The sequence below is a fragment of the Heloderma suspectum genome, chromosome 7 (genome assembly GCF_057233095.1).
Source record: "Heloderma suspectum isolate Gila_16-S chromosome 7, 16-S_ref, whole genome shotgun sequence".
Taxonomy (NCBI): domain Eukaryota; kingdom Metazoa; phylum Chordata; class Lepidosauria; order Squamata; family Helodermatidae; genus Heloderma; species Heloderma suspectum.
In genome coordinates, this window is record NC_139464.1 from 5,770,137 (window position 1) to 5,797,675 (window position 27,539).

Genomic DNA, 27,539 nt, shown 5'->3' on the forward strand with positions numbered 1-27,539 from the left:
CTACTGTTTGCTCTACCTGTTCGCTCTCTCTGATCGCTCGCTCTCTAGGAGCTTGCTTGCTTGTATAGCCCCTAGACCAGCTGGAGCAGCTTCCTCTGCTCTGCTCAGCTAGGAGATGGGAAACAGACTGAAACTCCCCGCCCACACAGCTGCTGGGAGTCCTCAGGCCACGCCCCCTCAATTCAATTGGAGCTCGCAGGAGCACATGGTGAGCACACAGGGACTCAGAATGGAAAGTCCCTGGGCTTACTCCAGCCCACTCACAGAATCATCCCTGTGCACCCTTTCCTTGCTGAATCAAGCACTCAGGAGAATTAACAATTCTGTGATAGAGGACTGTTATCAAAACATTTTCTTTCTGTAAACATTTATGGTAAAATAAAGCGCTGCTATTTCTTCGCCATCTTTACCAATACATGCATGATCTGCTCTACGCGCACCACACCCCTGCAAAGGATCTCTACATTTCCAGGTTCATCATATATGTGTGGTCACATGCAGGTTTGCATGCACATCTGAACGAGGGCCTGCGGCTACAGGCGGCTCAATTAAAATCTGTTTCTTTTAAAATGTTTTGATGGATTTAATATGGTGTTGTATTCTTTTATCTTGTTGTTCGCTGCTCTGTGGACTGGTATATAAATATTGTAAAATAAATACATAAGAGAATGAGACAACTCTGAGGGTGGTGCAGCTGTGGGAAAGGCAAATTCCATCCGAGGGATCGTGCCCTTGTATAAATCTATGGTGCAAACACACTTGGAATACTGTGTATAGTTCTGGTCGCTGCACCTCAAAGAACGATATGTAGAGCTGGAAAAGGTGGAGAAAAGGGCAGCCAAAATGGTCAAGGGGCTGCAGCAACTCCCCCTATAAGGAAAGGTTACAGCCTTTGTGGCTATTTACTTTAGAAAAAGGAGGAGGAGATGACAGAGGTGTATAAGATTATGCATGGTGTGGAGAACGTGGATAGGGAGACATTTCCATCCCTCTTTCTCTCATAGTCCTAGAACCCACTGGGGTCCTCCCATGAAGCTGATTGGTGGGAGATTCAGGACAGACAAAAGGGAGGGCTTCTTCACACAGCGCAGAGTTAAACTATGGAATTCGCTGCCACAAGATGTCGCCACGGCACTTGGATCACTTTAAAAGGGGATGAGACAAATTCATGGGAGGATATGGCTGTCAATGGCTACTAGTCATGATGGCTACATATTACCTCCAGTATTGGAAGCAGTACGCCTATGTACATCAGTTGCTGGGGGATATGGGGTTGGGGGGGGGTGTCCTGCACTCATGTCCCACTTGTGGGCTTCCCATAAGCAGCCCTTCGGCCACGGTGACAAACAGGCAGGTTGCTGGGCTAGATAGATCGGCCTTCCCCAACCTGGTGCCCTCCCGATATGTGGAACTACACCTCCCATCATGCCCCATCTGGAAGGCAGAGATAGGCCTTTGGTCTGATCCAGCAGGGCTCTTCTGATGTTCTTACCCTGGTTATCTCAGCAAACATGGGGTTGGGATCACACATTTGCTGAAATAAACACCCATGTCTCCCCTGAGCCCAGGTTGGCTGTACTTTGCACACACAGTTGGGACAACCAAAATAACCTCTTCCCACAATGCTATTGGCTCAGGGTACGGAATGAGTTTCCCCATTAACTGAGTATGTTGTACGTGCAGTCCCATGGGGAAACAAAGCTGGGAGATTCTGGAAAGAAATGATTTTATTCTCTTTGGCACAAGCCAGTTTGATGCATCTCCTTGAAAAGCTGGAGGAGGGTAGACTTCTTCACCAGCTGCCGTGCATATGTTCCGGTACTGTCTGGAGAATCTCGCAACCCTGCCTGCAGGAGGAGTTGCACACATGCTGCATGCTGCCCGGCGCATGCCATGTGCAGAGCTGTGAGAGGAGACAAAAAAATGGACTAGTGTTGAAACAGAACCGGAGAAGGATTCTGTGTTAAGATGGCAGTGTGAAGCCATTTTGCTCAGAGCTGCCACTCGATTGATTAAATCTTAGCTGATTAATTTACTGTAGTTTTCAGTTGCTCAAGAGCTTTTCTAGACAAGGCTTTTATTGTGCAGTCGTCATTCTTCCCTCATGGTTGTTGATGGGAGCTTCAGACAACGTCATCACCTTCCATTTGCATTTCCAGTTTTTAAAAGCAATTTGGGGCGGGGAGCAGGGGGGTTGGAGTAGGGAAAATCCAGTATTTTTGTGTAAGGGAAAAAAAGCGCTAATCTCCAAGCGCTAATATTTGTGTTGTTCTGCTATACCACAGTGCCACCTAGAGGTTATGTAGTGGAAAGGCAGGAAATTAAAACAATCTATGCAAAGCTGTGATTTTAATTCTGGAACGAAACAGAAGTAGACACAGTGGGTTAAATATCCTTGTCTAGAAAAGCTCTAAGTCTTTCTCCACCTACAAATGACTATGAAGGTTTAAAGCCCTAAATGGCTTGAGACCCAAATACTGGAAGGAGGACTTTTTCCTGTATCAATCAGCTTGTGCTTTAAGATCTTCTGCTGGCTCCCTTCTGGGGTGCCTCCTTTATCAGAGGAACCTGATTCAGCAGAAGAAAAGGCTTTCTCAGGAGTGGCACCCCTGTTATAGAAGGCCCCCCTAAAGACGCTCGCTTGGCACCCATGCTGCAGCCTTTTTGGCACCAGGCAAAAACGTTCTTGCAGAACTGGGTATTTTAACGTAACTTTAAGAATGTTATTCCTGTGCTTGGACTTTGATACAATTGGTCATACACCACCCTGAAATCGGATGGCATTTATATACTTTAAAGTATATAAATGCTTTAACTAAATAAATACAATGAACAGGTTTTGAAGGGGGTAAAAAAGGACACTTACTTGAGTTTTAGAAGAAGCACGTTTCTGTCGAAGCAGAAACCAACTTAAAAGCAGCATTCTCCCCTGCCATTTGCAGATTTTATTTATATTATATAAAACCTTTGTTTGTTTATTTACTTGTATTGCCCAATCAATCAGTAGAACTTTTTTTTTTAATCAAAAGGTTTTAATGGGGAATGCTGAGAATTGTAGGATGTTTTCTGTATAAACATGCATAGCACTGCATCCTAAATATGGCAATCCTAATGTTGCTAATGTTGTAAGCTTATGTGGCTGCATCCATATTTCTTATTCTGGTACTTCAATTATAGCTAGGAAGGGGTCTTTTCCCATATGATCTTAGATTCTCCCCATAGCTTTTCCTTGCAGGCACAGTTTCCAGCCTCCTTTAGAGGTAAGATCAGCCTTGTAACAAACTCACAAAAATTACTAGCCTGCAACTTATTTATTTTTACTAGCCTGCTAAGATACTAGTAGCCTGTGCTTCCTTGCTAGCTGTAGTGGAGGGGAAATGGTCCCATCCTGGCCATGGAAGAAGAGACGTCTCTTCCTCTACAGTTAGCACGGAAACAAAAGTGGGCTGGCAGAGGAGGGTCAGGAGCGACCCCTCCCACCTCTCCCAGTTTGCTGACTCACGTGCATGGAATTTCATGCACTTGTCTGCATGGATTTACTAGTCACCCATGGCGATCAAGGAAAGTTGCTATATAACAGGCTGGATAAGGTCCTAGGTGGAATACAGCTGCACTCTCCCCTCTTCTCACCTGCCATTTCCCCTTGGAACATTCATCCAGCTGGTTCCACTCAGGTCTGACTAGGTGGCATATATGAAGCTGACAAGGAATCTTCCAATAGGCGACAATGCCCAGTGACTGGCTTTCTATTTTTTAAAAAAGCTTCTCAATGGCTTATATGGATTGGTTTCCTGGCATGAGACCCCCTTTTCTGCCACCTCCTCTCCGCTTGCAGCATATGGTAGGTTGTTTGGCCCCGGATGGCCGTGCTTTGTAGGAGAGGAGGCTGGAGGGTTGACTTCTGGACTCTTTGAGCCCTAGGGTGCAATCCTATGCATGTTTAGACAGAAAAAAGTCCTACAACTCTCAGCATAGCTGGCTGGAGAACGCTGGGAGTTGTAGGACTTTTTTCTGTCTAAACATGCATAGGATTGTGCCCTAATTTATTTAATAGGGACAAGCTCCTTTAAGGCGCTCATAAATGAGCTTTAGACATGTGAGTTTCCATGGGGTGTAAAAGATATGAACATCTTTAGACTGGCACTGGTCTGAAGCTCCAGAACTAGGTGGCAGATTTTGTATTTAACTGATGCCAATATCAGAGAATGCACTGAAGACAGACGCATGCACACGCACACACACAATGGCTTGGATTCAAGTCTCCCTTGCATGAACTTCAGAACAGGGCTTTCCTGCCTCCTGCTTCCCTCTGTAGCCCTCTGCACTCCCCATCCCCTGCCACCAGTCTGTTCTTGTGGGTCAGGGGATCCTTGGGGACGGTGCGAGGTATGGTGTGAGTTGTTGGTGGAAATCCCAGCCCTCGCCATGCTCCCGAAATGGCAAATTCATCAAGACACAGGTCTCAGCTGCTGCAGGTTTTAACCGATGCCTGCCATAATCCCATTGTGACAGATGAAAGAAAAGTCTTTTACCAGTCCGGTTTTTCCCATCCTTAGCGTTCAGATTGGTGCCGAGAGAAAGAAGCGTCTCGATTGTGCCTGCATGTCCTTCCTGCGTTATAAATGAAAAGACGCAATTTACACAGCTCAGCAAAACAGAACCTTTTCCATTTTCTACGCCAACTTTCCCACAAACTGCTGTCCTCCGGATAGGTTGGACTATAATTCCCAACATCCCCAGCCAGCATGGCTAAAGATGCAGGTCAGGAAACCTACTCTGGCCCCATTTCCCTTGTTGGGTGTGAGAACAGCTCAGCGGCAAATCACACCCTTTGCTTGTACAAAGTCCACTTCACACGATGGATGATGCTCACTGGCTCTCCGATTTAATGCTGTGATTTATCTATCATGGGCCACACGCTGGCAGCTGAAGATTTATTGAGAGGATTAATTCCCATTCGGACAGAAAAGGTCGACGTCCTAGCTGTAAATCAGGCAGCCAGCATCACCAAGGTTGGATTAAGGTGGTTCCAGAAGCAGTGCCAACAAAAAGGAAGCCTGCTACCCCAGAATGAACATACGGAATTAAAAAAAAAAAAGATATGGAATTTAATGTGTGTTTTTAGTACAGTTCCTTACCTTATAAATGAGTCTCAAACAACCCAGCATTCGTGGCACCAAAAAATCCTGTGGTCACTGGGATGCTCTCCCAGGACCATAGGATTATGCCCTAAAGATTTGAATGTTTCTACTGTTTTTAATGTTCGCTTTTATTGTTTAAAGGTTTTGTTGTTTTACATTGCTGTACACTGCCTTGATGTCTTTTTAGCAGATAAAGTGGTATATAAATGTTAAATTATTATTATTATTATTATTATTGAAAAAGGTTTAAGTAGCTTTGCCTTTCTTTTTTTTTTTTTTTTTGCAGGAAAGTACAAAGACCAGGACGACACAGTAAGAAATGAACAGCAGGCGTATTTTTTGCTACCTTGGTCTGGCAGCCAACTAAATCAGCTGATATCCTAGGATCCCATGAGTTTGCATCAGATGTAAAAACAGTCTGTTATTTGCTGTCAGGCCCGGATGCGGCAACCAGCTCTTCACAGAATCATGGAATAGTAGGGTTGGAAGGGGCCTACAAGGCCATCGAGTCCAACCCCCTGCTCAATGCAGGAATCCAAGTCAGAGCATCCCTCACAGATGGCTGTCCAGCCTCATCTTGAAGGCCTCCAGCATGGGAGAGCCCACCACCTCCCTAGGTAATGGGTTCCATTGTCGTATTGCTCTAACCGTCAGGAAGTTTTTCCTGATGTTCAGCCGGAATCTGGCTTCCTGTCACTTGAGCCCATTATTCCGTGTCCTGCACTCTGGGATGATGGAGAAGAGATCCTGGCCTTCCTCTCTGTGACAGCCTTTCAAGTACTTGAAGAGCGCTATCATATCTCCCCTCAGTCTTCTCTTCTCAAGGCTAAACATGCCCAGTTCTTTCAGTCTCTCCTCATAGGGCTTTGTTTCCAGTCCCCTGATCATCTTCGTTGCCCTCCTCTGTACCCTCTCCAGTTTGCATTGTCTGCTAATGCAAACATTGATCTTGAGTATCAATGTTTGCATTAGCAGCAAAGAAAGTGAGAGCAAATTTTGTAGGTATGCTGGAAGAACCTGGGGCTGAAGGTCCACGTTGTACAGTATACGTATTTCTCTTTTTTACTTTCCAGTTATTTGTATTTTTTAAATGTGATATTCCTTTCATCGTGGCATTGGTTTGTACAATAAACGTGTGATGATGAGCTAAATCAAAAGCCTTATTTTTAAATGGAGGAATTCAGAGCGACAGTGACGGTCGGAAACCCATCAAGCAGCATGTAAAATTGACTGCTGGGCTAACTGCCTTGACAGGAAAGAGGTATTTTGCACAGAGGTGTTTCTCTCGTAATCAAAGCATAACCTTGGCAAGTGAGAAGTGAGAAAGCAGGGAAAAAGGCCTCCTTGGTGGTAGCTACCACTGGAAGGAGATACTGGAGGAAAAGGCAGGGACGAATGCCTGCTTACACGGCTTGAATGCCTGCTTACATGGCTACCCCCTGGAAACTGCATTATATAGACTCAGCCTGCCGTCCCGTCTGAAATAGGGGGCCACTCAGAGAGATGGCTACGGGGCCACTCAGAGAGATGGCTACGGTCCCACACATGTGCACAACTGCATCCCACCCACCGTTTCCCACTACTTCTTCTTATCTGTTCTCTTACCCCAGATAATCCATTAGGAAAAAAAAAAAGATGGATTAGCTGCACAATGCCTTCTCATTGGTAGAGGCTGGCTGGGAGCCCTCCTTCTGGAAGCGCCTGTAGAATTCTGAGGATCTAAGAGTCCATTTTAAAAACATCAAGCTTCTAGCCCTTATCAACTGCCGATATAAGCTTAAAACACTCGGTGAGCAGTAACTGAGATGACTTCTAGGGACCACAGATTCCAGTGACCTGCATAGCTCCTCACAGCAGCCTGTGGCCAATCAAAGCTGAAGAACTTGTGCAAATCAGCACACTTGCTTAATTGTTACAGCTTATCCAGGGCACAAAATTGGCCTTTTCTTGCCAAAAGAGAATTCCTGGAGAAAGCTTCTTTTTTTCAAGGGGATAGTCTAATACTGCTTAAAATAAGGGTTGAGGGTTATGTGTGATCAGAGCAGCAAAAGCAAAGGAAGTGGGACCGGAGAGGATGCAGAATTCACATTTACTCTCAACTTACTTTAACAAAAATAAAGAATCTAGCTGTTAATATAGCAGCTGGTCTAAGGCAGTATGGGGGCCTGAGGTGGAAAACTGCCTCACCATCCCCACTAACTGAAATAGGGCCCAATCCACCGGAAAACTTCCCTCCTGTGCGGGCCTCATTGAAACAAATGGGAACCGTGCACGAGCTCAGGAGGAGAATGACCTGCTGGGCTGTGCCCCACGGGTCTAATCTCCCTTTCCCATTCTGCTCCCCTTAATGGCACTCAAAAGCTCTCCACACCCCACCTCCCAAGGCGACACCTCATCTTGCACTGCGGATGGGTTGCCTGTTGCTGGAACTTGTGACTCGCTAGGCTGGGACCAGTGGAGGCCAGTGGCTCCGAGGTCAGTGGGGCAGTGAATCCACTCTGGGTTTCAGTCAGAACTCTAAAGGAGCTACCGAAGATGCTATCCAAGTTCTGACTGGTTCTGACTGAAACCCGGAGCGGATTCACCACCCCACTGACACCAGCCTCCAGGGGCTGGTGCTCCGTTTGTGCTCCGGCGTCCCCCCGCCCCCCGGCGAGACGGGCCCCATGGCTTTGGCACATGAAAAGATCCGCACTCCAGTGCCCACGAGCGGGACAGTCGTCTTCCTGCTCCTCTCAGTCAAATATGAGGAACTGTGCGACAAAGACTTTCCCAAATTAGCAGGGGCCGCATCAGCCCCGTTGAAAAGGAAAAGCAGAAGTTGCTGTGACGAACTGTGGTCGAAAAGAAAGTGCTGGCAGGGCTGAGGTCATGATACGCAACCCACCTGCTCACTCAGAGACAAACTCAGAGATCAGCTCAGATATTTCTGAGGTTTGAGCGTTCCTCCCTTCCCTTCCTCACTTCCTGACAGATAACTCTACGAGGGCATTTTAAAAAAATCAAATTACTGCCTAGATTGGGCCCCGGGGCCATGAAAGGTGACGCCAAGGGTGCTGAACCTCTTTCAAGCCGAGGGGCGGACTCCGTTCTGGAGAAGCTCTCGGGGGCTGCGTTCGTGGTGCATGGGGACAAAGGGAAAGGGGGGACAAACTTAAAAAGTCTGATTCTTTTTTAGTGTGGGGGGGAGGTTGATCGTCCCACGTTAATGCAATGCTCCTGAGAGGGTCTGTCAACCCTCTTTCAGCCAGAGGGCTGAATTTAATTCCAGAGAAGCTCTTTGGGGGCAGCATTCCAGAGATGGGCAGGGCCAGGACAGCATATTTCGGTTAAAAGCCCTTCCTGCCAGTCGCTAAGCCTTAGGAGAGGCATTTCAACCTTTCAGAATGGGAGGGAAATGCGCAAAAGTCGTGCAACCAGCAAACTATCAGCAGTTGGGGGGGAGGGTGTGGCCAGATTTGGCCAGTAGGCCTGAGGTTTGACATTCTTGGCCTTTGGGGGATACTATTCTGCACCCAGAGAGAATCGTGGCCAATGATGTCTTCCAGTTCTTAGTCCAAGTTCAGCCTGCATGTCCCACTCATCCCCCCCCCCCGTGGTTTGAACCATGGATAATATGGATTTGGTGCAACTTCGGCACATGGGTAGAGGATCATTGTCTTGTTTTTTTTAAAGGACTGATGCCTCTTGGGAAAGGAATGCTTGGATCTAACAAAACCACAGCAGCAGCAAGCCTCGAAAGAGGAAGAGCAAGGACCTTGGCGGCGTAATGCAGCGCGGTGAGCTGCAGCGAGGTGGCTCTCGCGTCCACGTCGACACCCAGATTCAACACGAGGAACCGGAGGGCATCATCTTGTGCCGTGACCGCAGCTTGGTGCAACGGCTGGGCACCAAGCAGGTCCCTGGTGCTGTCACAAGCCTGAGGGTGGGGATCAGAAAGTCTTGCATGAGAAGCCTGCTTAACATCTGGACTTGCAACCTGCCAGGAGAAATTATTTCTCTTGTGCAAACCCTGCTGATGTGAATGCTAGGAGCGGAGTGTCGTAGGGCAGGAAGACCATTCAGAAAAATGCTAGAATGCAACATCTGGATGCTCCGCCAAAGGTGAGAAAACAAAGGGTGACAATCTTACAGCAAAGGGCTGGCGGGGAAGCAACCAGGGTCTCGAATTGCAGCCCGCTAACTTTGTCCCATAGAACTGAAGGGGAGCCATTGAGAACCAAGCCTAGCTCCTTTCAGTGTAGCCCTGCTCCCGGCTCCATTTCTTCGCCACGCTACAGCAGCCTTTCCCACCTCACGCCCTCCAGATGTGTTGGACTGCAACTCCCATCATTCCCAGCTGAGAATGATGGGAGCTGCAGTCCGACACATCTGGAGGGCAGCAGGTTGGGGAAAACTGAGTTAGAGTGTAACAGAATACTGGGAGAGAGGAGGGCAACATGTTGGCAGTGGCAGTTACTCAAGGGGAAAAAATAGAGATGAATCAGGGAGGGGGGGATAAGAAATGCAGAGTATCTTAAGGAGCGCCTCCAGCAACACCAGACAGGCTGCTTAACAAGATCAGCCTCAGGTGGCCTTCTCTCTGTCCCATCAGCCAGGACAGCTAGACTGGTGGAGATGAGGGAGAGGGCCTTCTCTGTGGTGGCCCCCACTCTGTGGAACTCCCTCCCTAGGGAACTCCGCCATGCCCCCTCTTTAACGAGCTTCTGCCACGCACTGAAAACGTGGTTGTTCAGGCAGGCATTTGGGGTGGGTTAGGGTATTTTTCCCCTTCATGGATCACTGCCTTGTTGTGGCGAAGGGGCTTGCGTAACTCAGTGAAGCCATAAGCTATGCCGTGCAGGGCCACCCAAGACGGACAGGTCATGGCAGAGAGTTCTGACAAAATGTGGTCCACTGGAGAAGGAAATGGCAACCCACTCCAGTATTCTTGCCAAGAAAACCCCATGGAACGTATCACAAGGCTAAAAGATATGACGCCGGAAGATGAGCCCCTCAGGTCGGAAGGTGTCCAATATGCTACTGGGGAAGAGCAGAGGGTATTTCCAAGTAGCGCCAGAAAGAGTGAAGCGGCTGGGCCAAACCCGAAAGGACACTCAGCTGTGGATGTGTCTGGTGGTGAAAAGAAAATCCGATGCTGTAAAGAACACTATTGTTTAGGAACCTGGAATGTCAGATCAATGAATCAAGGTAAGCTGGAGGTGGTCAAACATGAGATGGCAAGATTGAACATCGACATCTTGGGAATCAGCGAACTAAAATGGACAGGCATGGGCGAATTTAATTCAGGTGACCATCATATCTACTATTGTGGGCAAGAATCCCTTAGAAGAAATGGAGTAGCACTCATAGTCAACAAAAGGGTGGGAAAAGCAGTACTGGGGTACAATCTTAAAAATGATAGAATGATCTCAGTACGAATCCAAGGCAAACCATTCAACATCACAGTAATTCAAGTCTATGCCCCAACCACTGAGGCCGAAGAAGCTGAGGTTGATCGGTTCTATGAAGACCTACAACACCTTCTAGAACTAACACCAAAAAAAGATGTCCTCTTCATCATAGGGGATTGGAATGCTAAAGTAGGAAGTCAAGAAATCACCGGGATAACAGGCAGGCATGGCCTTGGTGTACAAAATGGAGCAGGACAAAAGCTAATAGAGTTTTGCCAAGAGAACATGCTGATCATAGCAAACACTCTTTTCCAACAGCACAAGAGGCGACTCTACACATGGACGTCACCAGATGGTCAATATCGAAATCAGATTGATTATGTCCTTTGCAGCCAAAGATGGAGAAGCTCCATACAGTCAGTAAAAACAAGACCTGGAGCTGACTGTGGCTCAGATCATGAGCTGCTTCTTGCAAAATTTCGGCTTAAATTGAAGAACGTCGGGAAAACCACTAAACCGTTCAGGTATGACCTAAATCATATCCCTGATGAATATACAGTGGAGGTGAGGAATAGATTTCAGGGATTAGACCTGATAGACAGAGTGCCTGAGGAACTATGGACGGAGGTCCGTAACATTGTTCAGGAGGCAGCAACGAAATCCATCCCAAAGAAAAAGAAATGCAAGAAAGCAAAGTGGCTGTCTGATGAGGCTTTACAAGTAGCTCACGAAAGAAGGGAAGCGAAAAGCAAGGGAGAAAGGGGAAGATATACCCAACTGAACGCAGAGTTCCAGAGAATAGCAAGGAGAGACAAGAAGGCCTTCTTAAATGAACAATGCAAAGAAATCGAGGAAAACAACAGAATGGGAAAGACTAGAGATCTCTTCAAGAAAATTGGAGATCTCAAGGGAACGTTTTGTGCAAAGACGGGCATGATAAAGGACAAAGAAGGCAGGGACCTAACAGAAGCAGATGAGATTAAGAAGAGGTGGCAAGAATACACAGAAGAACTATACAGGAAAGATCTGAATGTCCCTGATAGCCATGATAGTGCGGTCACTGAACTTGAGCCGGACATCCTCGAGAGTGAAGTCAAGTGGGCCTTAGGAAGCATTAGTAACAACAAAGCTAGCGGAGATGACAGTATTCCAGCCGAACTATTTAAAATCCTAAAAGATGATGCTGTTAAAGTGCTGCATTCAATATGCCAACAAATCTGGAACACTCAACAGTGGCCACAAGACTGGAAAAGGTCAGTTTACATTCCAATTCCAAAGAAGGGCAACGCCAAAGAGTGTTCAAACTACCGTACAATTGCGCTCATTTCACATGCCAGCAAGGTGATGCTCAAAATCCTACAAGCTAGGCTTCAGCAGTATGCGAACCGAGAACTACCGGAAGTACAAGCTGGGTTTAGAAGAGGCAGAGGAACTAGAGATCAAATCGCCAACATTCGCTGCATCATGGAGAAAGCAAGAGAATTCCAGAAAAATGTCTATTTCTGCTTCATTGACTACGCTAAAGCCTTTGATTGTGTGGATCACAACAAACTGTGGCAAATTCTGAAAGTGATGGGAGTACCAGACCACCTTACCTGTCTCCTGAGAAACCTGTACGAGGGTCAAGAAGCAACAGTAAGAACCAGACATGGAACAACCGATTGGTTCAAAATTGGGAAAGGAGTACGACAAGGCTGCATATTGTCACCCTGCTTATTTAACTTATATGCAGAGTGCATCATGAGAAATGCCGGGTTGGATGAATCAGAGGTCGGAATTAAGATTGCTGGGAGAATTATCAACAACCTCCGATATGCAGACGATACCACCCTAATGGCAGAAAGCGAAGAGGATCTCAAGAGCCTCTTGTTGAGGGTGAAAGAGGAGAGTGCAAAAGCTGGTTTGAAACTCAACATTAAAAAAACGAAGATCATGGCATCTGGCCCCATCACTTCCTGGCATATAGAAGGGGAAGAAATGGAAGCAGTGACAGATTTTACTTTCTTGGGCTCCAAGATCACCGCAGACGGTGACTGTAGCCATGAAATTAAAAGACGCTTGCTCCTGGGGAGGAAAGCTATGGCCAACCTAGACAGCATAGTAAGAAGCAGAGACATCACCTTGCCGACAAAGGTCCGTCTAATCAAAGCTATGGTTTTCCCAGTAGTAATGTATGGCTGTGAGAGCTGGACTATAAGGAAGGCTGAGCGCCGAAGAATTGATGCTTTCGAACTGTGGTGCTGGAGAAGACTCTTACGAGTCCCCTGGACTGCAAGGAGGTCAAATCAGTCCATCCTAAAGGAAATCAACCCTGAGTGCTCATTGGAAGGACAGATACTGAAGCTGAAGCTCCAATATTTTGGCCACCTAATGCGAAGAGAAAACTCCCTGGAAAAGACCCTGATGCTGGGAAAGACTGAAGGCAAAAGGAGAAGGGGACGGCAGAGGATGAGATGGCTAGATAGCATCACGGATGCAATGAATATGAACTTGAGCACGCTCCGGGAGAGAGCGCAGGACAGGAAGGCCTGGCGTTATGGTCCATGGGGTCACGAAGAGTCGGACACGACTGAACAACAACAACAACAAGGGTATTTTTAGAAATATGTTTTTACTGTAGAACTTTATTGTTTTAAACTGTTCTATTATATACTCTGTACATCGCCCAGAGTGGCTGGGTGACCAGCCAGATGGGCGATCAATAAATCTAATACATACATACATACATTCAATAGAGTAAATAAAGAAAAAGCACAAACCAAAAAACGGAGGTATCAACTATTATCGCGCGTGGGCATTCAAATCAGCGTGGAGGGTTCCTGTTCAGGGTTCCTGTTCAGGGTTCCTGTTCAGGGTTCCTGTTCAGGGTTCCAACCAGCTAGCAGTACCCCTTTCCTTTCCACTCTATCCCATTCCCCTGTGCACTCCCCCCCAGTTTTCCATTCCCCCCTCCCAAGAGACCCTCAACGTTTTGTAGCCATTAAGCATGGTTAGTTCCTAATGGGCTATTTTCTGGGGCTTCCCCCTTAGGATTCCCCCCCCCCAGTTCTGCAAACCGTGGGGTTTCCCCAAGCCCGCCGATGCTTCCCTCCGATGTGGGGGTGGCACCACTTTGGCCCCATAAAAGGACCGGCACTCGGAGAATGAGCGCACTACGAGCCCAGAGAAGTTTACTGTTTCGCAAGCAGAAGACTGTGGGCCACATCTGGTATCTATTTCGAGGAAACTGCACCTAAGGTCTGCTGTTTTTACTGTGCTTATTACCGCATCGGTTTTTATTATGTGAGTTTAATTGCTGTATGCTGCCTTGGGAGGGCTTCTCCCTGAAAAGCAGCCAAGAAATATTTAAAATAAATAAGGGCGCAATCCTATGGGGATAGTTGGCCGCCTCCAAACTCGGAAGCGTTGTAACTGCGCTTCTGCCATCCCCTCCTGCCCCCAGGAACGCCCTCTTTTTGGCTGCTCCACACTGCTCTTACGAGCACGGAGCCAAGGCTGAACCACGCTGGCTACAATGCAGCGGCGCAGGGGGTGGGGAGCCGGGTTTCTGGGACCCAACCTCAGAGTTCCCAGACAACAAAAAATCCTATGGCCATCTAGATGCTGTCTAGCGGCCAAAGGATTGTGCCCTAAATGAAAAAAATAAGGATGATCTACAGGAGGGGTCGGCAGTGTGGGGCCTGTAGGTACGCTGGTGCCTGCCAGAGCCCACGCTGACGCCTGCCAGGGCCCGCTGTGCCCCCCCCCCACACTTCCCTCATTATTCTCAGCCAGGATTGCCTCCTTCTCCAGGCTACTTCTGCCACCTACCTTGGATTTCCTTTCCTTCCTCATCCTGTCGCCCCTCAGGATTTCCTTCCGCCTCCACCCCCCTGCAACACACACCACGCAGCCCTTAAAATATGGTAAATATATTATGGAGCCATTAAAAATATCCACAGCTGATAGCAAGAAAGACTTAAGGCCAACTGGCTCCCCCGCACCCCTTTGTTTTTAAAAATGGCACACCCTTTGTATCCACGTCATTCGCACAGACCTTATGTTTCTGTAGAAGCAGCTGGGCGATAGCGAGGTGCCCGTTTTGTACTGCATCCATAAAGGGAGTGACTCCACATTTGTCCATGCTGTCCGGTTCATAGTGGCACCTTGGAATAAGTACAGAAAGGGCAGGCTGAATGAAGCAGAGGCCAGGCCTCGTCCACACAGCCCGCTACGGATGTGGCTGCTTGGCTGCATCAGAGGGCAAGGCTGGCACGATCCCACCCCCACAATGCACTACGGCTGAACGACTGGGGTCTCTAATATGGCACCCATGTAGCAGTGAAGGCTGGTGGCTCCGATGTCGGTAGGGTGGTGAATCTACTCTGGGTTTCAGTTACAACCAGTCAGAACTCCTTTAGATATCCAAGGTGAAAAATCCCGACTGAAACCTGGAGTGGGTTCACCGCCTGACTGACACCAGAGCCACTAGCCTCCACTGCCATGTAGACACCTCTCTTGGCGTCCGCCAGGCTGACATGTCTCAGAGTGTAGTGCTACCCTCCAGCACCATCTTTCTCTTGGTTCAAACAAGTAGCTTTCTGTTTGGAGCAGTTTGGAGCTCAGACCCCCACCTCTGCCCTGTACGTAGGTTCTTGGGGAAGTTACCTTTCTTTTCGTCCCACCCTTTTGCCTGCCAGGAAAGTGTTTTGTGCCCGGCCATGCCCACTGTGGCAGCCATTTTATGAACTGGCAACTTCCCTGATAGCAGCCATTTTGTGAGAGCACCTATGACACACTCTCAAAATTCCCCGATGGAAGCCATTTAGTGAGAGCACCTATGACACTCCCTCAAAACTCCAAATGTGCCCACCAACCTGATGTATGGGTTGTGGGATAACCACCTTGTTTATACCGGGCAGGCTCTTAAGCCTTGAACAAACTAAGAGACAGAAATGCAAGCAATGAAGCTTTCCCCTGGCAATGGAGATTCAGCGGTAAGAATAGACCCCAATGGTTCCTGTGATCATCAGACAAATCAAATGGACTGAAAAAGATGGTAGGTGTTATACATATAGGACTGGATGACCCTGGATGATGAGCCAAGCAACTCACATGGAAAGGGCTAAAGGTAACGGGAATATGACACATACCACAACTGTGAGGCTTCTAAACGTAGCATAAATATAATACACTGCCAAATCGACAAATCCTGGCGCTCTCTGTAGCTTGTACAGCACTTTTAACCATTGTTTATGCCCAGGGAAACACAATCAAGGCTAGGGGAATTCCAATTCAATGGCTTCCTGCTGCACTTGTCCTTTGAAATTTGTCTGTTCAAGTACAGTGAAGGTAGAAGATCAAACACCATAGAAACTGCAGGGTTCCCCTGTCGGCTTCTGCATGTCCACAAACTTCTAGCATGGACATGTATGGACATTCCCTCACGTATGGAGTGATCTTGGGGATTGGGGTGTACAATGAGAATCACCATGAGAGGGAACATAGGGAGGGAGTTCCATAGCTAAGGCACCACCAGAGAAAGGGCCCTTTCTCCTCTGCAGTCTTAAGGGCTAGAAACCTGCTTATGAAAGTGGCCATACTTATGCTGCTGAAATGTGTTGCGCAGAATTAAACTACTGCATTTGTGCTTTTGCTGGGCAGATGCGAACTGAGCCTCGGTGACAGAAAGCCAATGCTGGGCTGAAAAATTGGGTGGAACAGAGGGTGGCCACATGCCCTACTTTACAGAGGACCTGTCCTCTGTTTGAAGGGCTGTCTAGTCCAAGTCCGGTTTAAAAGACAAAAGAACCATAACAAGGGCGAGCAGGCAGGGGCCTTGAAGTCACCTGTCAAGAGTTAGCACCTGGACAGCAGAGTGAACGGACATACAGCTCACCTCGCTGCCATCTTCCTTCCTATGATGAGATGTACTGTACATCTGTTATATGTATTCTATTGAACTAGTGCAAATCCCGTGTCACCACAGGGACCAGCAGTCTGTGAACAATTGGATAAAAGTATGATTGCCTGTTTCCCTTGCCACTGGAACAACTTTACACTTTTAAAATAAATGTACTACAAATAAACCGGCAAAGGTGAATACAAAAAATACGTTTTTTTAAAAAAGGTCATTTACCATTTCTTGAAGTCTGAGGTTGAAAACATGTGATGTAAGGTTTTTCTCCCTCTCATGTCCTTTCAGCTCTTTCTCCTCAGCTGCTCTTCCTCCTCCTCTAACTATCACCAAATGACTTTTCTTTAGCCCCTTTCCCAACATTCTGTGCCTGTCCTTTCATTGGCCCAGCACACTACGACTGCACAGGAGTAAGCATTATTACACGTGCATACACACACTGTGTGACATAGAATCATAGAACAGTAGGGTTGGAAGGGGCCTATAAGACCATCGAGTCCAACCCCCTGCTCAAAGCAGGAATCCAAGTCAGAGCATCCCTGACAGGTGGCTGTCCAGCCTCCTCTCGAATGCCTCCAGTGTGGGAGAGCACACCGCCTCCCTAGGGAATGGGTTCCATTGTCCTGTTGCTCTAACAGTCAGGAAGTTTTTCCTGGTGTTCAGCCGGAATCTGGCTTCCTGTCACTTGAGCCCATTATTCTGTGTCCTGCAGTCTGGGATGATGAACAAGAGATCCTGGCCTTCCTCTCTGGGACAACCTTTCAAGTACTTGAAGAGCGCTATCCTATCTCCCCTCAGTCTTCTCTTCTCAAGGCTAAGCATGCCCAGTTCTTTCAGTCTCTCCTCATAGGGCTTTGTTTCCAGTCCCCTGATCATCTTTGTTGCCCTCCTCTGAACCCTCTCCAGCTTGTCTGCATCCTTCTTAAAGTGTGGTGCCCAGAACTGGACACAGTCCTCCAGATGAGGCCTAACCAGTGCTGAGTAGGGGGGAACTAGTACTTTCCAGGATTTGGAAGCTATGCTTCTACTAATGCAGCCCCAAATAGCATTGGCCTTTTTTGCAGCCACATCACATTGTTGGCTCATATTCAGCTTGTGATCGACAACAATTCCAAGATCCTTCTCACTTGTACTGTTGTTGAGCCAAGTATCCCCCATCCTGTAACTGTGCATTTGGTTTCTTTTTCCTAGGTGCAGAGTTTGGCATTTATCGCCATTAAATTTCATTCTGTTGTTTTCTGCCCGGCGCTCTAGCTTATCAAGATCACTTTGAATTTTGTTTCTGTCTTCCAAGGTATTAGCTATCCCACCCAATTTTGTGTCATCTGCAAATTTGATCAGCATTCCCTGCACCACCTCCAAGTCATTAATAAAAATGTTGAAGAGCACATGTAATGTAACAACGTGTTACGTTACATGCAGTGTGGGGCATATGCATTAACCTCATCCCTCTCCCTTTTCCTTTCCCCCTACCCAAGCTGCCCAAAGCTCTAGCTTTGAACTTTTTCAAAGTTTCAAAATTTTCTGCATGTCTACACTGCTCAAGCTTCAGTTTTAAAAGAAATGAGCAAAATCGGTCTGGTAGATCTCTAGTAATAAGCCTTACACTACCGTATGCTTATATAAGATTCTTTGTACTGTATTAAATTATAGTAATTATTTTTATATTTGCATATCTGTCTGTCTATCATGTTAGCATGTGCAATTTTTATGCAGACCTGCATCATCTTGTCTTCTTTTCTGGTGAGCAATTTATTCTCTTTGGATGATGCAAAAGCAGTCACCCTAGCAGAACCCAGGAATGGGCAATTCTGTCAGCTGTGCTTTCTCCTGCATTTGAATTTTTAAAACCTCAAGTTCTTTCTCTCCCAACTATGAAGAGCTTTGCAAATTTGAGTAAATCCTTCTCAGAAAGGAACTGAAATAAAATTCTCACTCATCTGCTCTGGCCTAATTGAACATGTACTACTATTCCCAGCATAGAGAGGACCATAATGCACCACAGAGCTGTGAAAGATGAGGAGCCTGTGAGAAGAAAGAGGTGGCAGCCCTCATTCCACTCTAACATGCCTGAATACACAGGGATTCAAACACAGACAAACACCGACAAGCACTCAATGCCCTGGGCCTGGATATACGAATCAGTCAATCTCAGTTTCTCCCACATTCACATTTTTTTAAATCTCAACCTCTTTTTGTCCCAAATATGGAAGACTTTGTGAATTTTGGTAAATTTTGATCAAAGCCAATCTGAAATGTAATTCTCAACAATCCTTAGCAGAACAGTACCTATGGGAAAGCGGTGGGTACAGGAAAGAGAGCTGAGTCACCGGGGAAACAAGGACAAGAAGTCTGCTTACCTCTCAAGGAGGACTTTCACGACCTCCAGGCATCCGTGCATTGCTGGGCGAGAGAGTGGAAAGGAATTAGAAATGGTTCTGATGCTCTACAGAGAGAGAAACAAAGGAGGCTATATCCTTTTAAAAATATACTTTCCCTTCCCTTCATGTTTTGGTCACAAGTGCAAATTCCTCTCATCGTTACTGATATTTTTGTTGTCAGGACCCTTGATATAATTAGAATAGGATGTTTGTTATGATCATTCATTCATTCATTCATTTTTCTGTTTGCATCGGACTTGATAGCTTTGTAACGGATTCTTTTTTTCCCCTTTTTACAATGAATTTAATAAAATTATATTTATATATTAAAAAAACAACTCCCCACCCACCCCGTGTGCCGTCACTTAGCCTGAGATAACCCTTGAACTCAGTTTCAATCTTTTGATTTCTCCGCACACTTAAACAAGGGCGAATCAGAAGTTGAAATGGTTGAGGTCCGTCATGCCTTCCAAGTTCAGATTTTTCTCTCTTCATTGTTCGCCCTCATGGAAAATGAAAGATGTAAGCCGGCCGCCCCCAAGCAGGTGCCCTCCAGATGTGTTGGTTACTACAACTCCCATCATTCCCAGCCAGCATGGCCAATTGGTGTAAATGATAGGAAGGTTAACTCTGGTGGGTGAAGGCCACAATTCCTTAAAGAAGCACAATGACCTGTGGATGATCCCAGTGGTGAAGGAAGTACATGTAGCTGCGATATATCCCAGAATTTCTTGTGTGTGTGTGTGTGGACAAGGGGTATACCTTGAAGACAGCTATTTATTTTATCCTGCCCCAAGGAGCTTATGAAGGCATCCATGGAGTTAGGCCACCTTGATCTTCACAAGCATTCATGTGAAGTAGGTTAGGTTGATAAATTGTGACCTGGTTTGCACTACATGTTGGGTTATCATCGGTTATTTAACTCTTGATTAGTAGTTGGGTTAACTGTGGGTTGTTTAACCCTCGATTCCTCCACAATGTCCAGCTTCGCATGACATACCGCAATCCCTCATCACCCCAATCCAAGGTCACATATTCAAAATGGCGGCTGCACGCAGCCTGCATGCATTGCAGCTAATCGCGGGGTCGTTAACCCACAATAAGTTGCCATGTCATATGAACTGGCCCAGTGATTGGCTCATGGGGCTATCTCTGAGCAGGGAATCCGATGCCACCTCCCTGCTCCAATCCCAATACTCTCTCCACCGTAGTCACTTCACTTTAGAACAGTGGTGTTGAACCTCAGCCCCATGGGCCAAATCGGGCCCACGCAGAGTCACAATCCAGCCCTCTGGGGTTTGCCACTTCCTTTCCCCTGATTGTTTGCTGGTTTCATGGCTGTTGCACCTTTCGCCCATTTTAAAAGCTTGACATGCCTCTCCCAAGGCTTAGTGACTGGCAGGAAGAGCTTTCAGCTAAAATATGCTGGTGTTTTTGGCCCTGTTCCTTTTGCCTTGGGCCCCAACCGCCACTGGAATGCGGGCCCCGAGATCTTTTCCGAAATGGAAGTTGGCCCTTGGGTTGAAAGAGGTTCAACACCCCTGCTTTAGAAGGAGGTGGGAGATGATGGATGATGGTGAGTCAAGGCATTGATTCCTCCAAGCAAATGTTTCCTGTCAGCCAGTTCCATGTTCACAACTGCTGCTCCCTCCACAGACCCTTTTCGCCTCTCGATTGGTGACCAAGGGAACTGGACAGCACCCTTTGGAGTGGGGTGCAGAGCCCAACACCCTGGTACTGAACTGGGGAGGGCCAAAGCAAAGTATCATCTCTTCTCAAGGTGCAAGACTATGGTTCATTTCACACACGGAATATTCATCCTCTACTTACTATTGGGGCGACTCATCACTCTTAGGATAACCCCCCCAGCTAGCATAGGCCCTACCTGCTGTATGCAGAGGGGTCCTTTTGATCTTGCTTTCTGTGTCCCAGCTGCTAGGAGAGACGTCCAGCAAGTACCGGATGACCTGAGGGTCCCCCTCACGGCTGGCTATATGGAAACAATTCCAGCCATCTTTGTTCTTCAGCAAGGGGTTCGCTCCATGCTGGACAAGGTCTCTGATGACCTCCAAGTTCCTCCTTGTACAAGCCATCATTAGGGGAGTCCTAGAAGGAGGGAGGAAGAGGAGGTGGCGGAGGCATGAATGACAGAGGTCACAATTTATTATCCGGGATGGAAAAATCATTCCAATTCATAGGAGCCGGCATTCAATATTTTAGAGCCAGACTTAGGCCAATCAGAAAAATATTTCAAATCCTGAGGAAAGTGGAAAGCCAGACACATGGCAAACGTCCATTCCTGCTTTGTTTTTTAAGTAGTACACAATGTTGTTTCACACTCCCTAGTCCAGGGGAAGGGAGACTTGTGGCCCTCTGGACATTTTGGCCTACAACTCCCATCAGCCCTAGCCAGCATAGTCAATGGTGAAGGATTGTGGGAATTGTAGGCCCTAAACATCTGGATGGCCACATTTTTCCCAGCTTTGGATCTAGTCCATTAGTCCTAACCACCATTTTATGGAGCTGTCACATATTTCAATATTTTGAAGGAAAGCTGGTTCTTTGACCAATATTTGAAGGCATTTGGTGGGGCGGGGGAACATGAAAGCCACATGGCCTGGTGTCAAAAAATGCCATTATTGAGGAAGCAATTTGAAGGATGTATTTTTTGCGAGCGTGAGCCCTTTGTAAATAATTGTGCTGTTTGCTGTTTATTATATTGCATTTTATTCTTTTAAATATGTGCATTGTATTTTATATTTTTAACTGTTCTAAAATGGCTTTTTAACTTTTTAACTGGTTGTAATCTGTCCAGAGAACATTAGTTACTGGACGGATTAGAAATGTACTAAATAAATAAAAATAAACGTGTAATCTCCAGTACTATTTTACCTCATGCAACACATTTACGTTACTGATAAAGCCATCTGTTGCAACGAGCCTCACTTTTGCTAAGGGAAGCGGCCAACATCCCTGGTCTGTAGCGCACAGTAGAATGTGGAGTTTTAATGTCAATCAGCTTTTATTTATTATTGTGTAGTTTTATTGCTATGTTTTATTGTTGTTTGATAGTAATGACATTCTATGTTCACAGCTTTGAGAACCCTATGGAAAGCAGTATATACATTTGAGTAATCAATAAATAAATCTCCAGAAAATGTGCTCTGGAAGAGGTCAGGCCTCATTTTAATTCTAAAGAAATAATTAAATCAGAAGTCAGGGGCCATGTTCTCATGTTCCAGTGAAGAGGCACAGGAACATCTTTTACATTTAGAAAAATGTTGTTGAAAAGATTACTCTCTCTGTCTCTCTCTGTCTCTCTCTCTATATAATGAGTTCAGCTGTAGAAGAGACTGTGTGGTGCAGTGGTCAGAATGTTGGACATTATGCTACAATTCTACATACGTATTGAGCTGCTAGTTAAATCCAGATCCATACGATGCGCTATAACCATGGAGGTACCAGGGGCAGAGCAATGCCACTCTTCATCAACAGCAAGCGTGGGTGACATGCAGCCCATGGGCCTTAAGTGCGGCCCCCGCTGTTCCCTGCCACCGCCAAATTTGCTGTTGAGGTGGTGGTGACAGCACAAGATGATCAGCGGCACGCAGCTCCAGATTTCAGCAGCAAACTGTGATGGTGGCCTTCAGAGACCAAATTTAGTTCTAGAGCCTTTGTTTTGACGTTACTGATTGATTTGAGGATGGTGCCGCTGAAAGTTCGTGGCACATGGAAGTGATGCGGCCCCAGGGATTTCCAGGAGGGTGAAACTGGCCTCGGTGCCCTTCCCTGATCTACAGAGAATCATGGCCCCAAACAGCTTTCAGTTTAACACAGGAGTTTAATTTGTCTATCGGTTCAGACACGGTTTGGCATCAGAACAAATCTAGGAGTTGTTGTGGGCTCATGCGCATCCTCTCCACCTTTTGCATTCAGTTACTTCTTGGTTTCTGGCAAACCAAAGCTCGCCATTCCTTCTGAATTGGCAAATCATCGTTTTAACTTTCATTGCAAATCAAAGTTTGATTTTGGTTTGTAGGACAACCGCAAACCATAGTTTACTGGGTTGTATGTAACAGCACACTATGGTTTGTCAAAAACCAGGAAGTAATCACTGTGAACGTGCAAAGAGGGAGGAAGGAGTGCACAATCCTCCTTTCAGACTTGGCCTTGCAATGCCAAACCATGGTTTGGTGTTAGGACTGAACTGATGCTTTATGCAACTCCAGTCTCTTCTTTTTTGCTATAAACACAGTAGGTGGCTGCAGGCAAAATGATTTCTCACTTTCAACCTCAGGATGGCAGAGATGTAACATACACGAAGCCCTTCAAACCCTCCTAAAGCATTACTTCCTATATGTCATTTTCCAAGCATAGATCTGTACGTAGCCATAACAGCGCCATCGAAGCCGAAGAGGGAGGTGGAACCCCAAGTTCTGCAGAAGTACGAAATATATTTAGGGTGCAATCCTGTACATATTTAGACAGGAAAAAGTTCTATAACTCCCAGCATTACGCAGCCAGCATAGCTGGCTGGGTAATGCTGGGAGTTATAGGACTTTTTTCTGTCTAAATATGCTAGGATTGTTCTTTTAGAAAAATAATCTCCAAGTGGGCAAAATACCCCCAAAACAGCCCTATGAAAACTGGTCATGCTCAGTTGGTCCAAAACACTGACTGACTGTTGGAGAGGGGAAAAAAGGGGTGGATGGAATGTAGTGTCTGGAACCCTGAACACTGTGGCGGGCGACCTGTCCCCCCGGAACCCATTGGTGGGGGTATACCTCCCTGCTGCTGAATTTGTCGCAGCGGCAGCAACCCCCCCACATTTTTAGAAGAAAACAAGGCGTGCAAGGAGCGTGTGCCTTGTTCAGAAGCAGAACTGGGCTCCCAGAACCTTCTTGGGAGCGCGATTCTGCTTCTAGCCAACGCGTGTGCTCCCCACAGGCCTGGTTGTCTTCTAGAATTGCGGGCCTGGCAGGCTGCACATGGCCCGCATGTTGCCAACCTCGATCTGAACAGAAGCAATCCACACTGCAATCAAGTGTTGCCGGTTCTGGCGGGCCATGGTAAATGTGATTAAGCACAAGCAGAGCTGAAGGCCAAAAAAAAAAATCTGGTGGCAACATACCAGTCGGCTTTCTTCAAGCAATCAACGGTGGCTCCTCGGTCCAGCAGGTATAAGACACAGTCCCTGTGACCCATGGAGGCCGCTTCGTGGAGGGGCCGTTTGTAATCATTATTGAACAGTTCAGTGTCCATTTCCAAGGTCTCAGCTAAGTAACCGAGAATGCTCAACTGTCCGTGCCTGGCTGCGTAGTGGAGCAGAGTGTCCCCCAACTTCCCAAAATGCTTCTTCTTTACGTCCTTGCTCAAATCCCCAACATTTTGAATCTCTTCTTTAAGGAGGGTGAGCTTCCCTTCTTGAATTAACCTGGGAAGCAGTTTCTGCGATTCCCCTTTGGCCATCTCTGACCACCATCAGAATTCGTGGCTCCTGGTAGCAGGAGGGACAAAAATCCAGAATTAGAGAGAAACCTCAGCATTTATTAATAATATTTCACCACAACTTAGAGCAACTTCAAATTCCTCATATTCAGACAATCTCTTTTAGAAAAAAAAGACATCCCTCTTTTGTTTTAGATTAATCCATGAAGGGCTGGAATCCTATGCACACTTATTTTATTTATTTCTAAGCATGCATAGGTTTTTGTGAAGGGTTAGCAAGGCTGATCTCTTCTTGTTATGTATTAGAAATGGTGGTGTAATATACCTGAATGAATAACCTCTTGCTATTTTAAATCGCATCTGGCCTGTCTCTCCAGGAGGCAGGACTGGCTTCAATGGGTGAAAATTGCAGGGAAGCAGATGTCAGCTAGATATTAGGAGAAACTTCCTACGGGTAAGAGCTGCTTGACAGTAGAACGAGGTGGTGGGTGAAGGATGCTGGGAGTTGTAGTCCAACACCTCTGGTGGGATCCAGGTTGGGGAAGGCTGTTCTAGTATTAAGAGAGTGGAAAGAAAAAGATGTGGAATCGTGTGTGTCACATAACCCGCCTTGAATTTGGCAGAGGTGTAATGGCAAACACTTAGGGCGCAATCCTATGCATGTTAGGCCGAAAAAGTCTCACAGCTCCCAGCATTCCCCAGCCAGCTGATCACTGAACATTAATCTATGATCATGGATTAAAATAACACAATTAAAGGAAAGACAGCTACTGCCCCCACAACTGCAAAGTGTGAACGCGCGCAAGCGAATGAATGGAGGCTCTGAACGCTGCACTACAAAACCAGGAACTAGTCAGAGAAATCAGGAGTTCCCCAGAGAAGCATATGGTTATTCTTCTCCATAAAAGAGGCAGGGATCTCGCACATGTTTAGCGAGAAGCGAGTCACACGGATTCAGTGGGGCTCCCTCTCACGGCAATCGTTGTTCAACAGCCTCCGAGCAATGCACCTTTATGTGAGCAAGCCGGATCCACGTGAGATGTCAAATGCAGCAGCAGAACTCCTTCCTGGGCACAGAAGACCTCCCCCAACTTTTGTTGTTGTTCTTGCAAACACACCCTGCACCACCAGGACAAGGAAAAAGATTACCCTACGGTTCTTAAGCGCTTCCCAGACTCTGCGTCGGAAGTGAGACAGACTTACCACTTCCTGGCGTATTTCTTGGCCTTCTGGCCCCACAGAGCCTGCAAAAGAGGGAACAGGCGGGGGTGGGAAGTGATGAGAAAGGCTCCGCCTGGTGTATTTCAGCCTGCCAGGTTCGAAAGGCACAGTGTGCCACAGGTGTTAAAGGCACACGTCTTCCTTGCTACTACATGCCTTGCCACATGTTTCCCTTGCTACCCTCTCCAAGGAGCCTACTACCCCTCCCGCCCCCAGATGTCGATTGCTACAGGCGATGGCGGAAGCAGGCTCACGCAGGAGCTTAATGGATAAAAAGAACAAAAGAAATAATTCTATATACCAACACCGAACTCATCCTCCGCGCGTGTAGCCAAAAGGACACCATCCACACACAAGAGGGAGGTTTCAGCAGGTGGGGGAAAAGCCCAAGTTTGCAGAAGTACCCCCCCAATACATCTTTTTAAAAATCCCCCCCAAAGAAAAAAGCCCACAAAAGAGCCCACCGAGGGCTGAATATGCTCAGCGGGCATGAAATGTGGGCTGAGGAGGGAGGGAAGAAATGCCAGGGGGAAGGGTAACGGAGTATGCTGGGAAAGGGCACAGCTATCTGGCACCGGGAAAAGGAGAACTCCGTGCTGCAACAGATTGTTGCAGGTCCCACTTGTCATATTTATTTATACCCCATTCTTCTACCAACAAATACCCAGGGCGGCTTACAACCCCCGCCCTCCCAAAAGGTGTGCTTCTGGAATCAATACCTCCTTGAGGAATAACCATAACACGTTAAAATCACAGCATTAAAGAAACAAAACACCCCCCCCAAGCAACGATTAACACTATCCAAAAGAACGGCAAGATATTACCAGCCCCTCTGAATGCTTAAAAGCCCTCAACCTCTGTTTCGAAGGCAACAGGGATAGAGAGAATTGGGGGGGGGGGAAGGGGTACACCCATTTCAAAGCATTGCAACGAAAGGGAGCTTCTAACCTCAGGTAAGGTGCAACCCTATACATGTTTAGACAGAAAGAAGTTCTACAACTCCCAGCATGCTGGGAATTGTAGGGCTTTTTTCAGTGTAATCATGCATAGAATCGCACCCTTAGGGATTTTGTACACATGTTCCTCTGTGTGTGCGTGTGTGTTCCCTTTTTCTCCCCCTCCCCCCAACCCGCTTTTTGCAACATCTTGCCTGATGAAGAACCCTGGAGATCTCGAAAGCTTGCACATTTTTTTTTTTGGTGATCCGTTGGTTACCTATTAGACTAATATTATGGATTGGGGCATTTTTCTTAGGGTCAACACGTGTGCTTTTTCCCCTCCTATGGATCTGTATCGAATGTTAGCCTCACTCAAGTCCCGTTCAGCATTTCGGTGGGTCTACTGTAAGTAGGACTGACCCATTCTGTCGCCCCAATACTCTTTACCCCGCACACAGAAGACGGTAAGCGCCACCACAGGCGCCGGAAGTAAGCGCTTACTTGCTTTTTTTAAGGCCTCTTTGGAGCTGGAACCGAAAACACGCCCACTCTCTCCGGCAACGCTCCGCTCGCCCTCCCCGAGCCGCAGCAACAGCCCCGCTGGACCCGGAAGAGCCGCAGGCCAGCGAGCTCTGCGACCGGCCAGCCGGAGCGTCGCTCGGAGGCAGGGGGCGGGCTTCATTGCCTAGGCGGGCAGTAGGCGTAGGTTGTGGGAGAGGCCCTGGAAGCGAGTTGGGATGCGCGTGCAAAGGCGGGCGCGGGCGCGGGCGCGGAAGTCTTGCTCGCAAAGTGCGCCGGGATCGGAGTAAGTCGGTGGGAAGGGAGGGCCCATCAGCCCCGGCCCTAATTAACTGGTACAGAACGCGGCGGCTCGCCTGATTAAAGGCAGCCGCCGGCGAGATCACATCCCTCCAGTGCTGAAGGAGTTGCACTGGCTACCAGTTGTTTTCCGGGCCAAATTCAGGGTGTTGGTTTTGACCTTTAAAACCCTATATGGTTCCGGCCCAGCCTATCTAAAGGAGCGCCTCCAGCAGCGCCAGACAGGCTGCTCAACAAGATCATCCTCGGATGGCCTTCTCTCTGTCCCGTCAGCCAGGACAGCTAGACTGGTGGGGCGAGGG

At 47.2% G+C, this 27,539-nt stretch overlaps 2 protein-coding genes across 19 annotated transcripts in view; one reads left to right on the plus strand and one right to left on the minus strand.

The window, feature by feature from the left end:
• Positions 1 to 1,666: 1,666 nt before the first annotated feature.
• On the minus strand, positions 1,667 to 26,996 carry ANKRD16 (ankyrin repeat domain 16). Of its 18 annotated transcripts, none has more exons than XM_084809013.1 (10): positions 26,920 to 26,996; positions 25,463 to 25,503; positions 24,585 to 24,810; positions 23,943 to 24,308; positions 20,697 to 20,917; positions 18,791 to 18,833; positions 14,571 to 14,679; positions 8,899 to 9,060; positions 4,533 to 4,611; positions 1,667 to 1,903 (listed from the first exon to the last, which is right to left on the minus strand). In XM_084809013.1, exons 4-10 carry the CDS (start codon positions 24,278 to 24,280, stop codon positions 1,728 to 1,730), a joined length of 1,128 nt encoding a protein of 375 aa, XP_084665139.1. In that variant the 5' UTR covers positions 24,281 to 24,308; positions 24,585 to 24,810; positions 25,463 to 25,503; positions 26,920 to 26,996; the 3' UTR covers positions 1,667 to 1,727. The 18 variants fall into 18 exon arrangements, with proteins under 18 accessions (XP_084665139.1, XP_084665134.1, XP_084665140.1 ...); XM_084809008.1 differs by lacking the exon at positions 24,585 to 24,810 and adding an exon at positions 25,269 to 25,378; XM_084809014.1 differs by lacking the exon at positions 25,463 to 25,503.
• Positions 25,957 to 27,539, plus strand: part of FBH1 (F-box DNA helicase 1) — a 48,044-nt gene continuing 46,461 nt past the window's right edge. Inside the window, exons 1-2 of the mRNA XM_084811865.1 lie at positions 25,957 to 26,015; positions 26,934 to 27,223. Of these exons, the coding sequence (XP_084667991.1) occupies positions 25,957 to 26,015; positions 26,934 to 27,223 (349 nt within the window). The remainder of the gene's footprint in view (positions 26,016 to 26,933; positions 27,224 to 27,539) is intronic.